The sequence below is a fragment of the Ursus americanus genome, chromosome X, assembly GCF_024610735.1.
Source record: "Ursus americanus isolate L20-20 chromosome X, mUrsAme1.1.p, whole genome shotgun sequence".
In the NCBI taxonomy this organism is placed as follows: Eukaryota; Metazoa; Chordata; class Mammalia; order Carnivora; family Ursidae; genus Ursus; species Ursus americanus.
In genome coordinates, this window is record NC_142164.1 from 36,784,790 (window position 1) to 36,796,863 (window position 12,074).

The 12,074-nt window shown below is 47.6% G+C and overlaps 1 protein-coding gene across 6 annotated transcripts in view; it reads left to right on the top strand.

Moving 5' to 3' along the window:
- The window catches only part of CHRDL1 (chordin like 1), a 115,905-nt gene extending 112,974 nt beyond the window's left edge, over positions 1-2,931 (top strand). For all 6 annotated transcript variants that reach the window (XM_087859437.1, XM_087859438.1, XM_087859439.1 and 3 more), the window contains exon 12: positions 457-2,931. In XM_087859437.1, coding sequence (XP_087715563.1) covers positions 457-587 — 131 coding nt within the window. In that variant the 3' untranslated portion in view covers positions 588-2,931. The remainder of the gene's footprint in view (positions 1-456) is intronic.
- Positions 2,932-12,074: the final 9,143 nt, after the last annotated feature.

A 12,074-nucleotide genomic window follows, 5' to 3' on the forward strand; every position in this document is an offset into this window, starting at 1 on the left:
CGTCAATAGAGAAAAGAGCAGTAAATAATCAAGTCCCCTAAAGCAGTATCTGGCCCCCCAAAATTAAGCAAAGCCCTAGGAATGCACAGGTACTGCTTTATTTGACCTGGTGCCCAGTGAGCCACTAAATAGCTCACAACCTGATAGTGGGGCATTTCGCACACGCTGCACATACTGCAAAAAGTCCAAGAATAATACCTAGGTCTGACTCTTGAGGCAGTTATGTATTATTCTTGGGATTCTTACAAATCCTGCATGTTGAAATGAACACTCTGTGACCCGTTTTCCATATCTGTCCCCAGAAACGTGTTTGGGGTGGGCCATTCTGCTGAAACCACCTGACGTTTATAGTCCGACCCCCCCGGGCGAGCGAGTGGGTAAGGATCGGGTAGATTGGTTACACTCCTAATTGGCTCTGCCCTCTTATATGTCTGGGCCACTCTGTTTGCTTTGTAGGCCAGTGGAAGATATTCACGGAAGGAGAAGCTCAGATCAGCCAGATGTGTTCAAGTCGTGTGTGCAGAACAGAGCTTGAAGATTTGGTCAAGGTTTTGTACCTGGAGAGGTCTGAAAAAGGCCACTGTTAGACAAGACAGACAGTATTGGAGAGGGTAAAGCAAGAAAACTCAAACTGCAGCTGGACTGCGGGCTGATTTTGCTTAAGTCAACAGTGCCCTAAAACCCCAAACTCAAATGCAGTTCATTATTCACGCCATGCACAGCATAACTTGCTCCTTTATGTGGAGTGGTGTGTTAGTCCTTAAACATCTCCTGCAAAGAGACTAGAAGAGTCTTAAGTTATTTGTGGGAGGAAGAGGGATGGAACACCACAGCACTGCTTTAGTTTCTGGGAGAATCACATTTCTTTACAGGTTAAAGAGTAAACAAAACCCTAGGGCTTCTATCTAGAAAGTTATTGCCACGAAAGAAAAGAGACAAGAATTTGCTTAGTAGGAGTTGTGTAGTACAGAGAAGATATGTGTATGAAATTATACGCTTCGAATTTTAGGATGTCTTGTGTTTTTAAGAAAAAATTAACTCCCCATCCTCGTCCACAGAGAGACACGTACATGAGTGTGTGGGTGCGCACGTGCGTGCACGTGCGTGGGCACACACGCACACGCACGCAGACTTACACACGCACATGCGCGCAGACTTAACTGCCACCTTTCTTCTGAGGCAAAGCCAGCATAGACTCTCCCCTCCTTTCCATCGCCTGGCTCCCAAGTAGCTTTGAAGTTGTGGGTACCCAGGAGGATAAAGAAGAGCTTGTGAGCAGAAAGCTCTGCCCTCAGGTCAGTGGTGTGGTTGCTGAAGTCACCAACTATGGTGGCGGGGTGAAGAATAAGAACACCGTTGCATGGCCACCCTCACGCTGAAGCTGTAAATAACTTCTCCCTAGTGATACCACTTCTCTTTTCTCCCTGAGCCCTTGGGGCCCCCGTAAAGAAGTTAGAACTGGGTAAAATCTTCAGAAACTGAATCTACAGAAGACAAAATAATTGTTGAAGAAAATGGTGGATGGAAGTCAACAAGGCAACCTTGTGTGTTTTCAAGTCAATAGAAGTCACCGACGAACAGCTCAATACTCACTAATTTTCTTGATGCCAGAGTTCCATAGTCCAAAAATTTAGGTTAAATGATTACATTCCAGAAGTTCCTTAAAAAGGCAGTTTTCCTTCTTCTCCAATTACAGGAGTTCATTTTGACTTTGCGAAGGGACTCAGTCCCCGCAAGCTTCTGAGGGTTGGCCCTTCAGTTAGGAGAATTATTGCTCATTTGGGAAAGTAGACATTCTGATAAGGATCTTTGTTCTAAACCTTCCTACCATTCTCATTTCATCCACCAAGTGGGGATTTGAGTCATGAATCCTAGAGAAGTCTGCTCAGAAAAATGTCTCTTCACAGCTCCATACCAGAATGGAACTTATCCATTCTGAGACCTGGCTTTAGACATCATCTTTGTGGCAAAACTATAAATTCTCCACAAGGATCTCAAGCCTGCCTTCTAGACTCATCCCTTCTGAGGGGCATGAATGAACTCTAATGACTACTCAGAAGTATCAAGGACACAAACGTCCCGTATTTCCCCCTCCGTGACCATGGGAGAGAGGAACATTGTTTTCCCTACAGTAGATGACACCAGTAGGGAAAAATGTAAAAATCTTTATGGCAACCTGGCACAGTGGAGTCTGTTCTCCTCAAAGAGATACAGGGGCACCTTGTGGCCAGGCCCTCATGGGACAAGCCGCCTACCAATCCTTCACACATACTCTCCACGGGAAAGGGAGGGAGGGCATCCAGGGCCGAGAGGCCGGAGAGCAGTACTGGGGACGAGCCTGCTAAGGAGCTGTTGCCTCCCTCCCAGAGGCGGCAGTATTTCCATAGTGTGGAAACAAGTGACTGGATCCCGAAGCCAAGCGGTGGTTTCCCCTTCTGGATGACTCACGCCAAAGCCTTCCCACCCAGGTGTTCTCTGAAAGCTCAACCGTAAGGGAACACCCAGAGAGCTTCCCTAGATAGACTTCTGCCCCCAGGTGCTGGGACACCTTTCCGAAGTGCTGTGTGAAGCAGGAGCTGGGGAGCTGTGCCAGGCCAACGTAGAAAGCTTCCAGCGTTCGGTGCGGTGTGGGCAGTAGGGCATAGGGAGAAGAGGCCGAGCCACCTGTAGTTAGGAGAGGAATGGATGTGGTTCTTCTTGTGTATTTATTTGTATCATAAACACTTGGAACAACAGAGACCATAAGCACCATTTAGCGGTCGTAGCCGTTTTGTAGTTAGCTCGTGTAAACAAGTAAGAGGAAACGTAATGTAACAGTATTAGCCTTTTTGTTCTTCTCACAGGACATGTACCTAAATAGGGTACTTATTTATGTAGTCGCTGTATTTCTGAATTTTTAAATTAATAAAAGAAGTTAATTCTGAAAAATCACCTGCAGGAATGCTGCGTGAGTGACTGAGTCTCTGGTCCGTGCTGACCTTGGAGCGGGGAGCGGGCGATGGGTGGGCTTGGCTGTTTCACACTCCGCTCAACGCCCCCTCTCTCCCCCTGTGGCGTCGTCGCTAAGAGTGGGGACTCTGCAGTCAGAGTGCCCGCGTTTTTAATCCCAGCTCTGCACTGCCCAGCTGTGTCGGTCTCCCCATCTACAAAACGGGGATCATTATGGTACTATTATTGCCTTTTGCCTGCCTGAGATCCTGCGGTGAGACGTAATTTAGCCAGCGCCCGTCCAGGGATCAGTGAATGCTCCCTTTATGACCATGGATGTTCAAGAAGGGCATGGCCAAGACACTGAAGAGATAGGGGACAGAAGGCCACCGCCTTGGGTTTCAGGAGGGCCTCAATTTCAGTCTGCTGCTCTGTGGCAGAATTGTACAGGGAACAGGGTGAGAGTTTTGCCACATGTGTTGATCCAAACCGAGCGGCTGCAAACCCCCAAGACCAGTTAGATGTGTGCTATCGCAAAAGCCAAGAGAGCCGAAGTGTCAGATAATATAGGGACGTAAAAGCGTGCACCGGGGTGAGCAGCACAGAAGTCCTTGGTGGTGACGTGTTGGGGGAGTGATGAGAGCAGAAGCCAGAAGTGAGTGTGAAGATGAGGAACTGGAGACAGAAGTAAGAGTCCCTTTTTGGAGAAGCTTCATTACAGAGAGATTACATGAAGGAAGTAGCTGGAGGAGGATATGGGGTCAAAGGAAAGTTTTAGGTTTTTTTTTCTTTTTTTTTGGTTTTTAAAGATTTATGTGTTTTTATTTCAGAGAGAGACAGAGAGAGAGAGTGCGCAAGCAGGGGGAGGGGCAGAGGGAGAGGGTAAGGAGACTCCCTGCTAAGCATGGAGCCCAGGGCAGGGCTCAAACCCACAACCCTGAGATCAGGACCTGAGAGGAAACTGAGAGTCCCATGCTTAACCAACTGAGCCACCCAGGCACCCCTGGAAAGTTTTTGTTTTAAATATGGGAGATACTTGGCCATGTCTGAGTACTGAAGGGAGAGACCCCACAGAAAGGAAAAGATTGAAGGTAATGGGGAAAGGAGTGTTATCCTGGCCTGGGAGGTGCATGAGAAGCCGTTCCCCATGCCGAGCCTTGAAACTTACAATCCTTGACCCACAAACCTGGCCTGAATTTTGGCCTCTGGTTGCCCACCCCTTACTGTGCGTTGGCTGTACCTATTTCCCCTCATATCTGTTAGCTTGCCCCACCCCACCCTTACAAAACCCAGCAAACTCTCCTCCGGAACGGTGGGCTCTAAATCCCCACATTACTTCACCTCCGGTGGGGGAACCACATATAACTCAAACCAGACACTCTGGCTCCCTCTGGCACTCTTCCCTTGCCCCGATCACCCACATCCAAATTTCACTGAGTTCTAGCAATTTCGTCTCCTAGGTGTGGCCTGTGTTTATTGGTGATTGCCCTTCTCTCCTCCTGCAGGATCTTTTCCTCTCTGCAGTCTCCACCCCCGGGGGTGATTCCCAGGAAGTCCCAGAGGTCATTTCATGTGGGCCACCCACTGCTTCCATCACCACACGTCTTCTGACACTCCCCACCACTGCCCGCTGGTGGGGGCTCCTTCTGCAGGCCTAGAGGTGCCAGCAGGGTGGCGGTGGTGCTCTGTAAGCTTCAGTCTTCCCCAGTGGGACCTTATCCTGTGCACAAGCAGAGAGAATGCCCCCTCCTTCCCCACCTGTGATGTTATATGTTGCCACCTTCCGTGCAAACCAGTTTAACACATAGTTCTTGAGCGTGTATTATGGGGTCTTCTGGTGCCTCAGAGCCTCCTGGATTTTTGCACAGAAACGAATCCTTCAAGTCCCATTTCCAGCCCTTTTGTTGCCAGGACGCAGAGGCTGTGCTGAGTATAAGCCTCTAAGATAGAGATGAGACTGTCCTCCTAATCCCTCTTCCTTATGGTTCCCCTGTGCGGCCTCCGTGCCCCACTGAATCCCTCATGCAGACTGACTTCAAGGGGCCCGCCCCTCCGGCCAGCCAAACAAGCTCAGATACCTCTGAAACCTCTCCGTGGGAGGCAGGAGCCCTTCAATGCAGAGCGCCGGCGACAGCACACAGTCTCCCGAATAGTTCACACGCATTTACAACGTTGCACCTTTGTATATGCTCTTCCCACTGCTAGAATGTTCTTCCCTCTCCTTTTCCCAGCGGACTCCTACTCATCCTTCAAGACCCAGTCGAAATGTCACCTCCTCTGTGGAGACTTACCTGCTTCCTTCCTAGTTTGCTACCATTTATCCTTTCTTCCTATGTACTGTATCCTCCTGCCATGCCAATTCCGTTCTCCTGGAACTTAGTACTTAGTATAAAGTCCTTAGTACCAAGAAGTACTAACAAGAACTTAGTACCTAGAAGTCCTTAGTACTTCTGTTCCTTTGCACCCAGCTCCCTCTGCCTGGAATATTCATCCCCTGATGTGTCGAGTTAGCGAAGACCTACTCATGTTTTAAGACTCCCATTGCTCACCTCAGACCTTGTCCACCTCTTTCAGGCACAGTTAGTTGTGCCCTCCTCCGTGCTCTTATGAAATAACAACGAAAGCACTGTTGACATGCATGTTTTCTTAGTTAATCCTCAACCACCGCCCCGTGTGGTAGGTCCCATTATTGGCCCTAGTTTAGAGATGAGGATATTAAGAGTACTCACCTTTTCTGTGCCATTACAGTGGACCCTTTAATAACTTGGGGGTTGCAGGTGCCAACCCCCCGCTACAGTCAAAAATTTGCATATAACTTTTGAACTCCCCCAAAACTTAACCACTAAGAGCCTACTGTTGACCAGAAGCCTTGCCGATAACATAGGATATACTGGATTCTTAACAATAAAGTAAGCTAGAGAAAAGGACATGTTACTAAGAGAAGCATAAGGAAGTGAAAAACATTTATAGAACTGTACGATGCAAAATTGGCATGTTGAAGTGAACCTGCGCAGTTCAGACCCACGCTGTTCAAGGGTCAACTGCGTGCATAAAAATGACATATTTGCTCAGCCCCAGTCTCCCTGATTAGACTGGAGAGCTCTGAGAGGGCAGAGACCCAGTGGCCAACACTCTCAAGCATTCAATAAATATTTTGCCAAGTACATGGTCAATCTAGTGAGATTCTTTCTCTGGTTGAGCAAGAAAGCGGTCCAGAGATTACTTGAATATCCAGGGGAAATGCAATCCTTCAGAACATCTTGTCTGTCAGCCCATCTAAGAAAAACGAATGAAATCTTATTTAACAAATACAAATTTAAAAAGTGTTTGTTTGCCTCGCAAAATGATTTGCCATAAGGCGTCTTTTAAAATAACTCACAGATAACAGATTTACACATAGATTATTTATTTATTTATTTATTTATTTATTTTTAGTGCTTAAAGCAAGATGTCCACATTTGTGGCACAGGCCTCACAGCGGTGCAGGATTCTTGCTAAGGCTTCAATATTGTGCATGACAAGTAGTATCTCTATTTCTACATGGAAGATATTGCAATATAATATTTGGAATAGCCATAATGCATATTACAATACTTATATCTCTACGTGTGTGTGTGTGTGTGTGTGAATAATTAGACTCCAACATGGTGTGTATGGAGCTTTCACAAAATGGGCACTACAAGAAAGCTGAGGCCTGGTTTCAAGTTACCAGAGACAGGAGTTCTGAGCTGCGTCCCGAGTATGAGCAGTCCCCAGTCTGGGAGTGAAGTGCTGGCCCACAAGTTAGAAGCCAGCATTTTCTCATAGAAACATCATTTTATTTGATGCTTGGATTCCTGGGCCAGTCCACACAAGCCCTTTGAACCCTGAACATAACCAGGTTATATATATAGTACTAATTAGTACCTGCTTAAGCTCAGTCCTGGGGGCAAGGGTGGGTGGTGAGGAGCGGAGAAGAGGGAGCAGGGAGTTTCACCTTTCTGGGTGGGGCGGCGGAGACGTGGGCGAGGAGCCGGCTGGAGGCAAAACGTCAAAGACTGAGTTTGTACTGACAGCCTCCTGTCTCATCACGCGCTCTCTCTGGTGTGGCGCTGTCATTCCGCCCTTCGCATCCAGCTATCCCAGACCCAGGCCTGCCTGGCCCCAGGGAGGACCGCAGGCTCCGCCATTAAGGACCTCCCTGAACAATCAGAACCTGAAATCCCTTCAGGGCGGCTGTCTGGGCCTTAGAGAGGAAGCACACTGAGTGGAGTGAGAGATGCTCACCCCTCAGATACCTTTTCACTTTTAAAGAGTTTATTACTCTTTATTACCCTCAAAATGAATTTCCCAATTACAAAATTACAGGCAGAGGGCTGGAGTGAGTGAAAACCTTCTGGCAGTGGAGACAGTAGGAGGGAGGGGGGTGTGGAGGGGTGTGGGTGTTGGGGGTGGGAGGGTGAGGTTTGCTCTCTGGTGGGGGGATGTGGGAAGGAGGCAGAATCATGTAAGCGAGCCTACTCACATTTCTGCCTGGGTCTCTGCAATCCCCACCTCCACCGCTTGGAAACAGCGCTATGCCATTCTTGTTTTCTAGCTTTCTCCTTTTACTTCTCCTCCTCCTCCTCCTCCTCCTCCTTCTTCTTCTTCATTATTATTATTATTATTATTATTATTATTATTATTATTATTAGTTTCAGGGGTAGACTTCAGTGATTCATCAGTTGCCTATCACACCCATAGTGCCTTCCTTCATGCCCATCATCCAGTTACCCCCCTCCCCCCACCCCGCCCCCTCCAGCGACCCTCAATTTTTTTCCTTGAGTTAAAAGTCTCTTACGGCTTGCCTCCGTTTCTGTTTTCATCTCCTTTTATTTCTGAACCTGCTACATCTCTAAAATGCCCAGGTTTGGGTTTGTTTATGGTGGGAAGCAGAGGGGGGAGGGGTGCTCCTCCGAAAGCGTTGTTGACAACTGTGTAAGAGGTGCAGGCTGTGCTTTTGCCCTCACAGGGCTGCGGCCTTACGCTAGCCTGAAGAGGGGGCACTTAGAGAAGTGAATTCTGAAATTCAAGAATGTATCTGAGGAGAGAGATTGCTTCATCAGGAGGGAGTCTGGGAAAAAGAACACTGCAGAAGTGCTCAAGCCATTTTCAGTCTTGAGGTCAAGATGTTCACCTCTGTTCAAAGAAATGACCACAGTAAAAACCTCAGAGGTTTGGAGTCAAACTTAGCAAGGAGTTTGCTCCTGTCAGGGAGCCAAGAGAAGACAGGGAATTAACATACACAAACAATTCGCATTTCTTTCCGTTTCTCCCTGTTCAGTACATCTCTTTCTCTTTTTTTAAAGATGTATTTATTTATTTTGGGGGGCGTGGGCAGAGGGAGAAACTCTTTCAAGCAGGCTCCCCACTAAGCTTGGAGCCCGACACGGGGCTTGATCTCAGAATGCATGAGATCCTTACCTGAGCCTAAATGAAGAGTCAGACGCTTAACCCATTGAGCCACCCAGGCGCCCCCCCCCACATCTCTTAATCTCTGATTCCCTATCTGTAAAATGGGATAAGAATAGTCCCTGCTTCAGGGGCACCTGGGTAGCGCAGTGGTTAAGCGTCTGCCTTCGGCTCAGGGCGTGATCCCGGCGTTATAAGATCGAGTCCTGCATCAGGCTTCTCCGCTGGGAGCCTGCTTCTTCCTCTCCCACTCCCCTGCTTGTGTTCCCTCTCTCGCTGGCTGTCTCTCTGTCAAGTAAATAAACAAAATCTTAAAAAAAAAAAAAAAGAATAGTCCCTGCTTCAAAGGGTTGGTGTGGGACTTAAATGAGATAATGTGCTGTTGTTCGTGATAGTGACAGGCACATAGCAAGTGCACAGTAAATTCCATTTTTAAAAATTCAATGAGCCATTCGTCCTTGACCTCCAGTTGTTCAAAGAAAAGGGAAAGCAGCCAAGGCTTGGCTTATTTCAGGCAGAGAGTAGAACTTAAGCCTGGGTTTGAAGCCAGTACCAACCTCTGATAACTAAAAAGGAGAAGCCTTCTGGGGTTCCCAGTAGAGAAAAGGAGAGGGAGTGTCCCCACAGGACTTCCACCAGGTTTTAGGAAAGAGCAAGAATCTGATTTTGGTGCCAAGGAATCTGGGAGTTGAGGCCACTGCCGTTTTAAAATGGCACCACATGACTACGAGGTAGGAAAACCTGACTGACCCCCTTTTTTTTTTGGTTCTGAAAAAATGACCTGGGGAGTGGTGGTTGACCCTAATTTCACTAAAACCCACGGTGTGACATGTGTCATGGCTATTCCCAATGTTCATTTCCTCTCAGGCTGTAGTAATAGAAACACTCTGGTGTAGTCACTCAGGTACGGCACACCCAGAAAGGACCACATACTAGACGGTTCTGGGGTTCCAGCGGTGGGCAAGATAGAGCTGGCATTTGCCTGCACAGAGCTCATCGTCTACCAGAGAATAATTGCAAGGGTGGTAAAAAAAAAAAAGGGGGCAAGACCAAGGGGGCGATGACAGTGTAGGTAATGAGGACTTGTTCTCATCATGGAAGGACAAGGAAGATATCCCCAGGGAAGTGACATTGAAGGGGAGGTTTGAAGAAGACTTAGGAGGTGGGCTTCCACAACGTATTTTGTTTGCACACAGGGCGTCCCTGCTTTGAAAAGAGTTTGAACAAGCACTGGACTGAAGCACAGATTCTGCGGGTGACTCCCCTTACCACACAGGTGCTCCTGGGAGGGAGAGCTGGGTATTCACTGTACGTCCTCCCCTATAAAGAAAGAGCACGGAGGACATTAGGGGAAGGAAGGAAAAACTGAAGGGAGGGAAATCAGAGGGGGAGATGAACCATAAGAGACTATGGACTCCGGGAAACAATCTGAGGGTTTCAGAGGGGAGGCGGTGGGGGGATAGAGTAACCCAGTGATGGGTATTAAGCAGGGCATGTGTTGTGATGAGCGCTGGGTGTTATACACAAATAATGAATCATGGAACACTACATCAAAAACTAATGATGTCCTGTATGGTGACTAACATAACATAATAGAAAGAAAGAAAGAAAGAAAGAAAGAAAGAAAGAAAGAAAGAAAGAAAGAAATTCCACCAACAAAAGTAAAGAGCAGAGTCCTAAGGGGATGGAACATAAGACGGAAATTTCAATGGAGGAAAGGGGTATGAATCTGAAGTCTTGCCCGAAAGCTCAGCCTGAGATGTGACCCTCCCAATGGGATGAGGGACTCACAGAGGCGCTGCCTCGGAGACCGCAGGGCACCCAAGTGATTAGTGTTCGATCACTGCCACTGTTCAGAATTACTGGAACATGGTGATAATAAAGGTCTGACGAATATTTTGTTAGTTCTACAGTTTTACGTTCCCTAGGAACACCGTACCTGCTTGCTTGACTGCAGCCTGGGGACCGCTCTGGCCCTCCCCCTCTGCCCCCCCACCCCATGCCATTAGGCGGCCCTCAGAAAAAGGTTGGAGAGAGGCAGACAATGAAGTTGTCAGCCCCGTTCTCAAGAGCCTTTTCGCCTGCAATTCTAAGCAAATTCACTCTAAGAAAGTGAGCTCTCTTGGGATATGGCCTCTTCTCAAGCAACTGAAGTCATTGTGCGCCGACCTTTTTAGCGCCAAGGAAAGTAGCCACTTCTGCCCTGAGGTCATGTCAGGTAGAGAGGAGAATTGAGGCAATCGGCTGGTTTTCAGACAACCCCAAATCCCCTTCTGCAGGGACTGGCCAATTGTTTCCTCAAATGTTTCTTTTGCTTTGGCTAGTGGAGACCCAGTCTGAGTGTGATTACTCTCCTGGATCTGAAACAAAGACACAATCACATGGGGTGGGATTGGAAAGGACCAGATATTAACCCCAAGCCACAGGCAGGGGGATGCCTGGAGCAATACAACAGGCACGAGAAGGCTCTGATGCAATGTAATGGGGAAGGGGGAGGGTGTTTGGTTGAAAGGAAAAGGTCAGCGTGCATTTGAAGTCAGAACTGTGGCTGATGGGACGCCCTAAAGTTTTGGAAACTGAGGACAAGCTCCAAGAATATTGAGACATTCTGGCAACTTTGGAGAGGGAACCCTCCAGAAAAACACAAGACAATTCGAGCTGATTGAATGGCTTTGGATAGAAAGTGGGACTCTGGGTTGGATGGGACAGGGAAGGTTTGCAAGCGAGTATCGGGGGAGGAGTTTCTGGGAAGGAACAAAAGGAAGGGAGACGCTCCAAAGAAAAGGAAGTCTTAAGTCATCTGCTAACGTTTGGGCGTAGATATTACTGTCTCCTTGCCCTCCCAACAGACAAAGAAGTGGGCAGATGTGGTCTTGATCACACATTTGGCAGCCCTCTCCTTCCTTTTAGACCCCATCTGCGGTGCTCAGCACCCTCTTTTCCCCCCCTCCAACACACAAGAACATTTAGGGTTTGGCTCTTTGGAGTGGTATCAGCCAAACACGAATCCGTCAGAATGACTACTGTCATCAATACAAAAAGCATTGATTTCCCCCAAGCATGCGTGGCCCCCCAAACGCTGAACTTCTTAGCCCCCTAGACCTGCTTGGGGCCATTTCTGATCCCCACTCTGCTTTTAGGATGGAATTGTTTCATGGGCTACCCGGAAGCAATCCAGTGAATTAAGACCATTGTGTTAATGACTGCCGATTGGCTGACACTCTACCGAGTGAAAATTTGATACCCTATGAAGAAGAGTCTGTATTTAACTCAGTGGTCCTTCCACTTTTTGAGTCCACATGACTTTTTTGGTCCATCAAAACTTTCTCAGACTATCCCATAAGAACAGCTGTACTTTTAAAGAAAATATATAATGAAAAAAAAAGTTACTAGGAATTCAGCCACACTTTTAGAAGGCTTTGTGCTTTATCCATCACATCAGCCCTGTGTGTTTTAGAAGTAGTAGTGAATATATGTGTGAGACACAGTGCCTCATTCGTAAGTCCCTGGTTAACCTGGTTGTGACCTCAGATGAGGAACTGCTGTTTTATCCAGAAGAAACGATTGAAACAGAAAGTTTAATCTCTTTGCAAGTTTCATACTGAAGATACTTTTGTGCCTGCAGGGTAGGGCGGAGCCTCTCCCGCAAACCTCCCAGATGTATTTTCTGTAGGAGGTCTAGGCAGGGCTAGTTAATAGCTGACAAAAGAAAAATG